The 14,719-nt window shown below is 37.5% G+C and overlaps 1 protein-coding gene across 3 annotated transcripts in view; it reads right to left on the reverse strand.

Annotated features, from left to right (window-relative positions):
• Nucleotides 1-14,719, reverse strand: part of LOC139933762 (plexin-B-like) — a 129,923-nt gene that overhangs the window by 22,197 nt on the left and 93,007 nt on the right. For 2 of the 3 annotated variants that reach the window (XM_071927963.1, XM_071927964.1), the window contains 7 exons: nt 5,065-6,282; nt 4,553-4,661; nt 4,059-4,147; nt 3,319-3,447; nt 3,010-3,125; nt 1,450-1,582; nt 316-469 (listed from right to left, as the gene is read on the reverse strand). In XM_071927963.1, coding sequence (XP_071784064.1) covers nt 316-469; nt 1,450-1,582; nt 3,010-3,125; nt 3,319-3,447; nt 4,059-4,147; nt 4,553-4,661; nt 5,065-6,213 — 1,879 coding nt within the window. In that variant the 5' untranslated portion in view covers nt 6,214-6,282. Of the gene's footprint in view, nt 1-315; nt 470-1,449; nt 1,583-3,009; nt 3,126-3,318; nt 3,448-4,058; nt 4,148-4,552; nt 4,662-5,064; nt 6,283-13,764; nt 13,883-14,719 lie in introns of those variants that run through there. The other variant, XM_071927962.1, reaches the window with a different exon arrangement.

The following is a 14,719-nucleotide window of genomic DNA, read 5'->3' on the forward strand; positions in this document are numbered from 1 at the left end:
TATGCGTATGTTGAGATACATCAACTGTGGAGGCTAGTCTTTGACAATTACCAATAGTGTCCACTGCCTTTAACAAATGTACTGCAATAACATCTTTTAGGAAACAGTTTTTTTTTAATAGACCTGCAGCCAATTTCACGAAACGCTAGGATCAATCCTTACTCTAGTTAGGACGAGTAACCCGTCCTAACTTAGGATGAGTTCAATGCGTCCTACGTATTTGGATACGGAACTGAACCCGTCCTAAGTCCTAAGATTAATACTAAGTTAGGAAGAATTTGGTGAAATCGACGGCTGAACTTGTGCTGGTCTTACCTCCTTGTTGAATTGGAGGTATCCTATTACCAGGTGGGGAGACACATCTAAGATCCTCATTAGTCTTTGTAGCTTGAGATACGTAGGATCCAAACCAACATTCATATGTCATGTTGGTCAGTAACTCTGGTAACTGCTCTACACTAACAGTAACCTAGTAAATAATACAATTTATAGCAAATAAGATACACAGTTGTCATAATTATAACATACAATGATGGAACTGACGCTGTACAAATTGAACATCTTGTATATGAGCCTACAGCAGATATTAATTTTGATTTTTACCCATACGCTGATGTGTGTTAGCACTGTATGCTCAGTAATTACCCGAGTTCTGTGAACAAAAATCACAGGCATATTGTTTGGGTGGGATTCGAACCCATGACCTTTGCAATTCTAGAGCAGTGTCATACCAACTAGACCACCGAGATTGCCCGGTGGCTAGAGACAGTCCGAATCCTATGTTTAGCAGCAGGTACGGCAAATGATATAATAGATATTAAATTTGAATTGGGGATAAAGCGTAGTCTTAATTTTATGGTTCACACAGTTTAAAATAGACTTGGGGACTTATTTCTGTGTTTCTGAGCATCTAAAAATAGCTTTTGTTTACACACAAATAACTGCAAACTTTAAACGGTCAAAAAGAACTCTCAGGGGAAGCTTTTCTTGTGAGCGTTTTTTTTCCATAGCCCGAGGGCTTGCGCCCCCAACTCAAACGACACCATCGCTACACCATTAATGGGGTCATTTTTACCTTGTAAATTTTTTCTAAATAATTCACACTGTGGGTGAGCCTAAATAATTCACACTGTGAGTGAACCTAAGTAGTTCACACTGTGAGTGAACCTAAATAGTTCACACTGTGAGTAAACCTGAAATTAGTGGCACAGATATAGGTGCGCATGTATGTGAGAATAAAGGGAAGTGGGATATTCAGATCAAAAAGCCACTTGACTTGACCTAATTTCATAAAACCACAATCATGCAATATTGATATCATTATGGAAGAATGCCAACTTCTGCCAAGTAATACTTCCTGTATTGGCAAGTTGTTTTGAGCCAAGCAGCTGTATGGAAATGCGCAAATGAAATGAAACAAGTCGGTAAGCAGAAATACTTTACTCTTACATTTTGTTCTGTGACAGTGATTGGTAGATTGTTATTAGGATCCACATTGGTTATCTCAATACACTGTGCAGTATTGTAGGCTAACCATCGGGTAGACACATCAGGCAACTTGCAGTCTGAATACAGGGTGCATCTATATAAATAAAAAAATTAAACATTGATAACTCAACCAACTGCTTGAAAAGAACCATAGTCAAAGACTCTACAGGGACTGTAAACATAGTTGTCAGAATGAATTTTCAGTGGATTTAAAAGAGAGCAAAATTTAAGCAGCTTCTTACCTTCAAGTTAAACAGTAAGCGCCGAGAATCTTCCATGTTTTCAATTCCGTTTGAGGAGTCGAAATCGGGGAGCCATCAGTTCGCGCGAGAGCAGTGATCTCGCGAGAGCACTATCTCAGCGCGTGGAGCCGATTTAACGACTTGTCCACAAGTCTAGGATTTCTGTTTTCCTCTTTAAAAAATAATTTGAATAGCAAAACCTTGGCCATGAGACACAGTGCTGATTGGATCAATCTCATGGAACCAGTGCTGGATGCTGGGTCTGATTGGACTTGCCTCCAAAACATAATAATAATAACAATAATAATAATAATAATAATAATAATAATAATAATAATAATAATAATATCAAAGTCTTTTATAGCGCACGTATCTACCAAACAAGGTACTCAAGGCGCTGAGTATATACAAACTTTCAGAAAGATAGGTTATTGCAGTGATGAATTCTGAGACCCAATTATTTAGCACCGTATAAGGGTTTACAAGGTGCTACGGCGCATTAAGCAGCCACAACCAGGAACACCGGGGCGAACCCCTTCTCTTTTCGATAAGTGCACTGGGTTCTTTTACATGCGTTACACAACACATGGGACCAACGGCTTTACGTCCCATCCGAAAGACGAAGCAATGGTTAAGTGTCTTGCTCAAGGACACAGTGTCACGACTGGGGATTCGAACCCACACTCTGCTGATCAGAAACACCAGAGTTTGAATTCGGTGCTCTTAACCGCTCGGCCACGACACTTCCACAATAATGGGGAAATACAATGGTTGAAGACTCTGGAGGCTACATATTTCCTTTATTACAATGCAAGTCCATAAAAGGGGATTACCCAATCACACACATGGCAGAATTCCAGCATTTTGATACCACAGCCTGTTCTCGTTGTGTGGGAGAAACAAAGAATTGCACTGAGAGTGAATGCTGTGTGCCCGCCTCGCAGGTAAGTATGGGTGGCCTTTGCTCTGGTCATCCAATGGGTGCGTTCGTTTAGCTTCCCTGGGTCGACCCCTGTGTGTGGAGTTTTTTTTTCCCAGGACGAACGTGGGTAGTTATCTGCACACGTTCGTCCTGGAAAAAGAAAACGCCACACAAAGCTAATCGAACGCACCCAATGTGACAAGAACATACAAAATGGACATCGCCCGGCATGAATTAGGGAAAACATGTATCCAGTGCCTGCTGGTCTAGTGCAGGGTATACAACCTCAGGTTCTCAATCATGTGTACTAGCCACAATTCAACACAACATCTTATTCGTACAAGATACAATACTTACTGTCTTTGCAGAGTACACCAGCCACAGTATGGGTCTCCATCCATCCCTGCATCCGTACCAATACACGTCTCACACGTTGTATACTGACCACAATTCTCAACACGCATCTTCAAAAACTATTTGATCCAAATGAAAAATAATTCAAAAGATGACAAAAAAAAGTAGTTAGAAATTTCACATCCAGATGAAATAGAATAGCAATGTAGAATGATGAAAACTATTTTCTACTTCCTGCTGGATCTTTTAAAAGATCTTTTGGGGAAAAAAGGAAAGACAGTTTGACATTACATTTATATCATTAAAACATACCTTTTGTTCAGTGAGTATGTACATCTCTCTTGTTGTATCATTAATCTTGACATCTTTAAGGACTGATCCAGTAATATCAAGGTCTACTCTTTCATACAGTCTGGCTGAGGTCTTGCTCTGGATGTGAACCTGTAACACAGACGAAAACACATTTTACTAGCATATATCTAACATTCATAACCTGGAACAATTTATCCATTCTACTTGACCAAGAGGAGATCCCTTGGCCATGTTAAATTTGCCACAATCAGAATGTATCAAGAGGGCTCAATGGTCACTTACTTGTACAAATTGTATGGCCCAATTTCAGTTGGTAAGTGCCATAGTTTGTCTCGTTCAAGTCTGAAACTTACCCAGGACAGTATGAAATAAAGCCATGCAAGTTCAAAACTTGCGCAAGGAGCTACTTAGCACAGAACATGGATAAATCACTGATTGTCAGATTTATGTGCAGTGCATTAAAAGACCTCACCTTAATCCCACCACTACAACCATGCTGTTTTAAAAACTAATGTTGATGGTCTTGTCCCACTCTTTTATTCCCTTCTCATAAAGGAAATTCAAATTAATGATTTACAGGTAAAATTCTTTACATAAATAGCTAAAACTTATGTAAATCACCTCTTGAAAACATTTCCTCTAAGGTTTCTAACCTTCACAATAAAAACTGTACCTAGCTAGAGCTATATTTTTTGTTTAAAGCGTAGAAAAAGTAGTTTGTTCACAAAAATTGTACTTACTTTTAAAAGTTCCCCACTGGAGTCATTTCCAATGATAGCTACAGTGTAGTTCATCTCAGTAGTTGTAATGATGGATGACATCAGAGTGTCTGTAAATAAATGTACATTTGATTTCAGATTATTACAAGCAACATTTTATTATCATTTACTGATGAGATGTATCATCTGAATGTGGAAAAGTACTCCTTTTTTTCATTATAAATATACAATTTGATTTTGAGCAAAACAAACAACCAAGTAGTTTGAAAGTGATAGTGACAATTGTTCGCTTTTCAATGTGATACAGCAAATGCCACTGGAACAAATAAACTGCCAATTTTTTTTTTTTTTTTAAATGCTTTGTTTTATTTACATGATCCTCTTACATAGCATTGGATGCTGATACATATTATACCCCTTTATCACCAGGTTTGAACCATCAGCAATAGAGTGACATAGGGGCTATACACATCTGGACTAACCTAAATAGAAAAATTGAAAATTGTTTGTAATACCTGATAGTTCCAGCACAGCATTGGATGATGTTACATCAATGCCTTTAGCATACCTGTATAACTGGGTGCCATCTCCAAAAGGATAACACAAAAACATATCTGGCCCAACCTAGACATAAACAAGATCATTGATTAGCCTACATCCAAAGATTAAACTTGGTTCTAAACATTTATTTACTAAATGGTTGTTTTGTGCATTTGTTCAATCACAAAAAAATTAACTATGGTGTTTGAGTGTGACATCAAGCTTAGTGACATCAAGACAGCTAGATGAGACTGTGTTTTTGTTTATTAAAGTTTCTACAACAGCTCTAACCATTTCAAAAGGAGCAAAACAATGCAACAAACAGAGCTATATTATTACATGATTAGTTTAAATTTATCGTTTGAAAAAACCTCTTAAGGTACTTGATAATTTAAAAAGCAAATAAAAGTCGTCCTTCTGGTCTATAACAAATGTTTTAACTGAGTGAAGGATTAAACTGAGTGAAGTTGACCATACTCATACTCACCGGTAATGTTTTACAGAAGGAATTTTCCAAGTACTTCACTAAGTAGTCATCTCCATCTTTAATACATCCCCTGACTGCTTCCTTGAAGGCATCTAAAATATCACTCATCTTATACACACACAATGCTGACTGATCAATAGGTACATCACTAGTCCCATCAGCTCCTTCATTTTTAGCAAACACAGCATACAACACCATGTCCTCAGCATTCAAACCTAATGATACAGCAAGATCCGGACCTGCTGGGCCAATATGAGCAGCTTGTACCAAACTGTACACACTACCATCTGATCCTTGGCATTGTAGGGTGATTTCTGTGTAAGAGTCAAAGGAAGGACTGGTCTGACAGACTCTGTTCATTTTAGAAACAAAGACATTGGAACCAAAATCCTCCTTTTGAGATGTGATGAAGTATGTGAATCCATCATGTGAGAAACCAGTTACATATGCAATATCGATTGGAGTGTTAGGATCAAATGCAGTAGATGAAGAAGACCCTGGGCCTGCTGGAGGGGATATCAACAACCGTGTTGTATTAAGGATTCTTCTGCTGACTGGTGGGATTGCACCATATTCACCCCCCTCAGTATAAGTCACAGCTACATACAACCAGTCTCCTCCATCTGGACCATCTCCCATTGGTCCCGTTGCAATCAAACTCACAGTAGACGACTCTCCAAAACCAGCAACATTAATCACTGGATGAAACAACACATCAGTCAAATCATCTGGATTCCTGAACTGACATTTTCCTCCATTCTGACTTCCACATGTAATCAACCGATTCTGATTATCTAATATTAGGATTTTATTGTAGTTGGTGAATATATCACATCTATCCTCTCCTAGTTCTTGACATATACTAACATTCTGTAGCAGATTCAATGAACTATCCAGTCTGTATAAGTAGTTGACAGCTCCAACATACACAGCTCCATCAGGGCCAGATAGAGTGAAATGATTGAATTTAGCATTGTGGTTACCAGATGGATCATTGAGAGGTCTAGGAGGATGAGGATTACTGAATGAAGCAATGTGATAAGATGACAGATCTCCTTGCCATTCAGCTGATACAACACTGCTTAATAATCCCAGCAGGATCAAACATACAACTAACAAGATTGTTCTGTGGCTCCTCTGGGCCTCCATACTCAACCTCAATTAAATCTTCCTTGTGTGGTCACTACGTAGAGTTTATGCTGAATTCCTTGCAGCTTTCTGTAACATTGAAATGCAAACAAAACTCTATGTTTAATGTAAATAAATAAATAATACAACATCCTTTCTTAGCTCTTGTCCTTATACAATAAGTTCACCAAGACATTTCAAGTGTTGAACTTTCAGAATATAGTGATGGGTAAATACCAATCGCTTCACTTGTTCCATGCAATCTAGACACAAATTTCAACAGGCTCCAGAAGATAAAGACTAAGTGCGTGCAGCAATTTTTTGTTTTGTTTTACCTCCATACTGAAAGTTATTTTGATGCCTCACGTTTAAATGGCACAAGCTAAACAGTACCAGACGCACAGCTCAGAATCTTCAACAAGTCATAATAATGCATTAATTTATTGCAATCAATTTCTTTCTAGTTTGTACTTGCTGAAATTTAATTCTTCACTGCAAAACTCAAGTAATAGAAGCAGGCATATTTAGAGTGCTATGACACAAGGAATAGAACAATAAGCAAATAAATTTTGGCACTAAAATGTGGGAAAAGTGTGTCTTAAAACAATCAACCATTGAGCATTCACATTTTGAGATGTTTCTTGTAAACTTCAAGGAACTAACTTCAAGTTAGTTTCAATGATCCAGAACATACACAAAAGTTGGCTTATCACCCAGGTAGACTATGTAGAATATTTCCTGTTTACTCAAATGGAACTAAACCAGGAAAACTTACAAATAGGAACTACCATTTGTAATATCAATATTACCATGCACAAAATCCTTTTAAAAGCTTTTAGTTTGCACCCACAGAGCTGCCAGCATTTGTATCTTGCAATCTAATCAGGGAGATTTTGTCCAACATACTTTATTTGTTTGTTTTGGAGATTATTTGCTTTTACACATACACTGATTTGTGTTATAAACCATGTATATTCAGTAGACCTTCTTTTCTGATTTCTGTGAAAAAAATCCACCCTTTAGTTGGGTGGGACTTGAACCCACAACCTTTGCAATTCTAGAGCAGATGTCTTACCACTAGACCATCGAGGTTCCCTGAAAACTACATGTAGAGGCAGTTTGAATCCAATAGTTTAGCAGCGACAAAAAAAATACCATTCTTTATCCCGATGCAAATTTACATCTACTAAATCAGAGAGATTAGAATAACACTCAACATAACAGAAGAAACTTTTCCATAGTCGGGAGATTTTCAAATTGTTCATCAGAACATAGAAAAATTGGTTTCTGCTCAGGGAACTTTCTGTAGAATCAGGAAGAAGTATAGTACACAAGTTATTTTAAAAACCATGACAACCGTGATTAGGGCCTTGGCCAATGAAAGTTCGCTGATAATACTAGTTCCTTGTTACCGCCCCCATGTAACATTGGGGTAGAAAATGGCCAGATTTTGTGAATTTAATTTTAATTATTTGAAAAAACACCTAAGGCTTCTATTAACAAGGCGGCCACCTCATTTTTTGCCAGGGGACCACCACCTTTGCTCTGAAGATTTACACAGATCAAAAACATTATTTCCATGACTGAGTGCTGTTTTTTTGTAAGTTTGAAAATTAATTATACAATGGCTCAGACAGTTTCGCTATCCTATTGGTGGAGAGCGTGTCACGTGGGGGTATTTAAACGGTTAAATGACCAGCTGGATCCGATTATAACAGGGTCCAATTTCATAGCGCTGCTTAACGGTAAGCAAATTTGCGTGCTTACTGCAGCAGAAAAATTGGGCGGCCATACATAATGTGTGATTACCATGGATTTGCATTGTGACGTCATTTATTTTCGTGCGGTTAGCACCGGAAGGTAAGCATACCTTTTCATGTGCTTACGGTTAGCAGCGCTATGAATAAGAAATTGCACAGTAAGCAAACAATCGGCCACTAAGCAGCGCTATAAAATTGGGCTCTAGTTGTTTTCGGATACATTTGTGGGGGTTAGCCCACAACCTTGTTCCCATGATGATCAATCTCGCCATGCCATTTTAGCCCATGAATATGAGGATGCATACTACATGCCGAAAACTGTCTCAGTCATAAAAATGTGACACACGTACGTACGGAGCTCAAGGACGTCGGAAAATCGAAAAGTTTTACAGCGTTTCCTATTTTATTACACCTTTTAAAGGGTCTATGTAACTTTGTAGGACAAACAACACAACGTCCACATATTTACACTAAATTTACACAGTTTGAAAATAATGGTAGTTAGAAAGCTTCCCTGAAAATGTTACGTGCTGAGGTGCTGTAGTTTTTGGGAAATGAGTAAAACAATGTCATGAAAATAATTTTCGTCTCATGAGACGAAAATTATTTTAATCATTTACAAACATATTTTCATGACATTGTTTTACTCATTTCTCAAAAACTACAGCACCTCAGCACGTAACATTTATGGACATTTTGAAAAGGTACCCAAATCCTTTAACCAAGAAGGCATTTTTTTTTATGAATGGGAATAAAAGAATAGTAACTCGCTCTTAAACTACTGTTTAAAACCTTGCAAGGTCATGACCGTGCAATATTTAAGGCCTTTATTGGACCTTTATCGCACGACAACGACCCTGCCGTTGTAAGTTTAGCCTTTTATTTCCTTATATAAATCTTGTACTTTCTTGCTCAGTTCATCAGCCAGGAAACACTAAGAACAAGGAAGTTATGGTATGGTCGCAAAAAAAAAATGAAAATAAAAATTGTAAACATTGTATCGTGTGGGTAATCAGTCTTTCGATTTTTTTTTGTATGAAGAATGTCACAGCTTCATGAGCTATAATAACATTAATAATAATAATAACAGGTATGTAGAAACGCTCCCCTTAGAAAACTATATCACAGGGCTTACAAAAACTAAAAATGCACAATAAACAACAAAATCTTATCGGAAAAGCTACATACACAATGTTTGAAAAGCATGAGAAAAAGAGAAAAGCTTTAACAGGGAAGAGATGTGTTTTCAGAAGTTTTTTAAATTGGTCTGTGGATTTTGCGGCTTTAATGAAAGAAGGGATGTTGTTCCATTCTGTGGATGCAGTTGCAGTGAATGTGCGATTGCCAGATTTGCTACGGGTCCTAGGAATGGTAAGCAAAAATGGGTCTCGATAAGAGCGAGGATTAGGGCGAGATGGGTTATGAAAAGTAAAGCAATCCTTGATATATAATGGCGTCTGGTCATGGAAGGCTTTAAAAACAAACAAAAGTACTTTGAAGAGAATTCTTTCTTTTACGGGAAGCCAGTGGAGAGATTTAAATAGAGGACTGGAGTCATAACGACGATCTAGCTTAGAGATAATGTGAGCTGCCCAGCTCTGTAAACTTTGCAGCCGCTTCAGGTATGCCTGGGGAACAGATGTTAAAAGGCAGTTGCAAAAGTTAATCTGGACAAAATATGACAGCGTACAGCAGCAACTATGATTAAGCCAATGAAAGTTCCCTGTTAGTTTCTTGTCACCACCTCCATGAAATATTGGGGTAGCAACAGGCCAGATTTTGTGAATTTTATTTTATTAATTTAAAAAAAACAAGCCTTTAACATAAGGCGGGCACCTCATATTCTTGCCAGGGGACCACCAACTTTGACCTGAAGATTTACACCGATAAAAACATATTTCCTTGACTGAGTGCTGCTTTTATGTAAGTTTGAAAGGTAATTATACATTAACATACAATATGAAATGTTTACTTTCTCGCTCAGTTCATCAGCCAAAAAACACAATGAACAAGGAAGTTTTGGTATGGTCGCAAAAACAAAATAAGTAAACAAAAATAAAAATTGTAGAAACTCTATAACGAGTGTGTGTAATCATTTCTTTCCATCTTTTATGTATTATGATACAAAGAATGTCACAATTTTATGAGCTATATGAATAACATTCCTACATGTAAATACCGATTTCTTCTCAGCCTAATACTGAACTGAACCTTTATTTATTTTATTATTTTTTTTAACATTTTCATAATGCTGTATGCGAAAAGTATTTCCCCTCTAAAAAACAATGTCAGTAAGGGTAGATCATACAATGCGTAAACATAATTTGTTTAGGCCTTATCTGGTGACCTTTAGCACTGCATTCATGTAGTCTGGAAGTATCATTCGTACAGCCATGTTGTGAAATAGCTGACTAATCATGAGTTCAACAAAATGACATTATTGTGCTATGAGGGTGTTTACCATAGATACGTGCTAGTTTTCTGAACCCAAGTACTCTATTGTCAGGGTTGTTATTTATTATTAATAGTAATGATGTACATGTACCAGGCAGTGATGTGGGGTGGTAGGGTAAGAGAGATCTTATGACAAGGTCCCTTAACCCTTGCCACCTTCCAGCCCCCCTCCCCACCCCCATCCATGTGATTGAAGGAAACTATTATCGTTTATAATTACACTGTATGTTAAAAATGTTATCTACGACAAAAATACATTATAATTTATTCACAGTAAAAACAAAGGAAACAAAAACGCGCTAATATTTTCCAGTACACTTTTTTTGTTTGGAAATTAGGACTACATCCCACGAATGTATCATTTTCTACTGGCCATACACAGCTTAATAATGCATGGTTTATGTGTATAATGTTCCAAGATTTGTATAATGACTACGTATACCCTGCCTGTTGTTAGCTGACGACAAATACATTAAATCCAATGGATCATTTTTGTGACACGAAGTTGTTAACAATAGAGATACAACTTGTGCTGCTGGTGATGAATTGCCTGGTGATACAGGCAACATCAGCAAAAAGTGGTAAAAACAACTCTCTTCAAATAATAATAATAATAGTGGCTTTTATTGGCACCCAAGCAGATCTTTGCCATTTGATTGGAGGATTGTCCGTCACGTGATAGCAAATAAAAGTACCATTGCACGCTGAGTCACTCACCGTGCTTTTTCGTTCCATCCGAAATGTACCATTGCACGCTGCCAGCGTGCAATGGTACTTTTCGGATGGAACGTAAAAGCTGAGTAAAAAAACATCACTGCGTGCGCGTGTCTTTGGTAACGCAGCAGTGTTACTGCAAGGCATATTATGTAAAATTACTAGCATTCAGCTTCTACAATTAAAAATTGTAGGCCTACGCTTTGTTTGTTTTGAAAGTTGTATCTTTCAATCAAAATGACAAAGATCTACTTGGATGTTATATAAAACAAATAATGAATTTTTTTTCATTCGTGCAATGGTGCGAATATGTTCATTCGTTGAAAGCTGGAATGTTCCATTCAACTCGGCTCCGCCTCGTTGAATAGAACATTCCATCTTTCAACTCATGAACATATTCGCACCATTGCACTCATAAACATTCATTATGTGTATACTAACATACAATCATGTAGTGCTCAAATCAGTCACTCAGTGACGCTCAAGGCACCTCAACATTCATTATTTTTCTTGCAAGGTGTGTCGGACTACGTCTGAATTGTGAGACCTCCCCTCATTTGACGTAGCATCATGAATGGTTTACAAGGTGGCGCAATATGCAGCCAATCATACCAAGAACACTGGTCACAGGGAAAAACCCCTTCTCTTTTTGACAAGTGCACGAGGTTATTTTACTTGCATAACACAGCACATAAGACAATGGCTCCATACACACCATCTGAAGCACCATGGTTTTAGTGTTTTGCTTTTAAAAGGACATTATGTGTTAAATAAAAAATGGATGTCTGCAAGGTCTCAGACCAAGACTGTTCGAGACATGGGCCCAATTTCATAGCGCTGCTTAGCGGCCGATTTTGTGCTTACTTTGCGATTGCACTTCATAACGCTGCTTAACCGAAAGCACACAAAAAGGCATGCTAACCTTCCGGTGCTTTTACCACACAAAAACATATGACGCCACAATGCAAATCCACGGTAAACGCGCAATAAGGCCGCCCAATTCTTCTGCTAACCTGTGAAATACGCTTTCACCTTAGCAATTTTTCTGCTACAGTAAGCACGCAAATTTGCGTACTGAAGTTGGGGCCTGTGCTAACAAGACTGAGATATTTCAAGACCTCAAAATTTACTGGACCTGAAAAATATTGTCTCAAGACAGCGACCTTGGTCAACACCTGTATGTAAACAAAGCTTGTTTATGTGCGCTCTTGCCTATCTTAGCAACATTCGACAAGTTGTCTGGGGTACTTTTAGTTTTAGCATTAATTATAGTGTGTACTCAGACTGCACTCAGTTTAACACTGTTTTGTTGTCTGAAAATTTACCAGAATTAGCCTCTTCTGAGACCTTACCAAGACTTTTTCAAAACTCCAAAGTGTTTGAAGTTGGTTATTTGAATAGCTGTTTTTGGTTTATGGTACAAGCACTAACGTATTAACACTATGTACATGGAACCAGATGGTTAAAAACCTTTTTTTAATTACAAAGTTTTCAGAAACAAAATTGCGTTTATATTTTTTAAGTTATCTTAGCCCATGTATATGTATAATAGATGTTTAATAGATGTTACATTGTCCATGTAAAAAAAAAGGAATCGGCTAATCAATTAAAACTACAGATATGACCCGATTTGACTTTGTCTTCCACTTCAAACCAGAAGTTGAAACAAAAAACTATTTTTAGAAAAGCCAGAGTTTTAGGTTGACAGGTAAAACTTTAAGGATGTTATCATAAGATTAATCTAAGTTTCTAGTTTCACTTTGGTTTGTCAAAGTTTTATGTAATACATGATATAGGCACATCCTTGTTGAATTGAGGGCCCCCTCACTTGTGTACATTTTTATTTAAAAATTGTTTGCGAAGTGTAAAAAGTAATTAATCTTGGTCTCGGTCTCAGTCTCAGTCTCGGTCTAGAATAGGGAAGGTTAGATCTTGAATCCGACACGGTTCATTAATGAATAAATCCAGTTGTCATGGTTGTGTTCTACGGCGTTGTGGGCACTGCATGCATTGCCTTGAAACACACACCCCACTCGACTCATTATAATATAGCCCTGGTAGGACGTCAGTCTGTGCCACTATGCAACGGAGCAGTCCAACCTAGACTAACCACATTCAGCAATGACACTCTGACACTGACGGGGAGTTACAGAATCAGTCTAACTCTAAACTCTAACAACATTGAAGTATCCGCCACTGATAACAATAAAATATGACGTTTATACATTTTGCAGTCAGTTTTGAACTGTAGTAGACAATATGGTTGTTGGTGTATGACTGCCACTGGCACTACACTAGCCAGCTTATTTATAGCTAGGCACTTTATTATAATTACTGTCTTTATGCACTAATGAGTCACTGTATTACTATGTATTACTATTAATTCCTACGTTATGTACTCCTAGAACTATATGAGGTTCGTTCGGCTATCAACTCTTATACTGAGAGACGATAGCCGAACGAACCTCATAGTTCTAGATAGCCGAACAAACCTCTCATAGTTCTAGGAGTAGGTCATGTACCTTGTGTACATCATCTACAAGAACATGATGATGAGTGCACACAAACACACCACACGAAATAGACAAACCTTTTAAGAATTACTGAACGTGTTTCTGATAAAATACGAATGTTTTGCCCTTACCTAGATCCTCACGGTGTACACTCACACATACCAACACAGTCAGTAATTTACACAAAATGGCAAAAAACAGCAAGAAAGAGGAAGACGAAACAGACGAACACCACTTCGACCACTCGACCATGCAAAACTAAAAGCAGACGACAAATCTATGACGTCACACTACCCGGAAATAACTTTTGGAATGTTGCATTTTTACAGGGTGGATACAGAAGCAAAACTTAATCAAAGTTGCAATATAGTTGAAAAATATTACTTATTTGCTATTATTTTTACATGTAAATTAATAAAATAAAGCATACAATGTCCTTTATAATTCTTAACTCACGTGAAGTAATTTAACTAAACAATACTCCCGTTTAAAATAATGCAGTACCCCCTTTGAAAAGTGGTACGATCTGATGTAAAGTTAAACTTTTCTACTAGTCATACAGGGACCGTCTTAGATGTTGAAAATGTTTTATATCAGCAGAGGCATAACAAATGCAGTGTGCCAAATATCAAAAGTCGGAAGAAGTATGCAGGAAACAAATTATTGGCACAGTAAAATGTAAACACTTAATGTTATTTGAGATCATCACAAAAATAATGACTTCCTCTTACTAAGTTTTTACTCTTCACTTAATAGGTTTATCAGACTGCTTTATCAAGGACAAACTAAGACAAATTCTGCCAGTCCACTTTGGCATCTATTGATTTTGCTACCTCTTCCGTGATCGTCCCATCAACAAAGCAGGGGGTGGAATCAAAGGGGGTTTCCCTATCACCAAAAAGAATTAAGAGTCCAAAGGTCATATTCGTGTTTGAACTATATTTTGTGTGAGGGCCTTCAGAAATCAGTACACAGGCCGTTTCCCATTCTGTTTAGTTTCGACTGTACGTTTCAAAAGATCTCAAGTTCCGCTTCATTTACTCCAAATAAGGGTAAATGTATCGTCAAAGGTAGCCTATACGTCGT

This window comes from Asterias amurensis, chromosome 2 (genome assembly GCF_032118995.1).
Source record: "Asterias amurensis chromosome 2, ASM3211899v1".
Classification (NCBI taxonomy): Eukaryota; Metazoa; Echinodermata; class Asteroidea; order Forcipulatida; family Asteriidae; genus Asterias; species Asterias amurensis.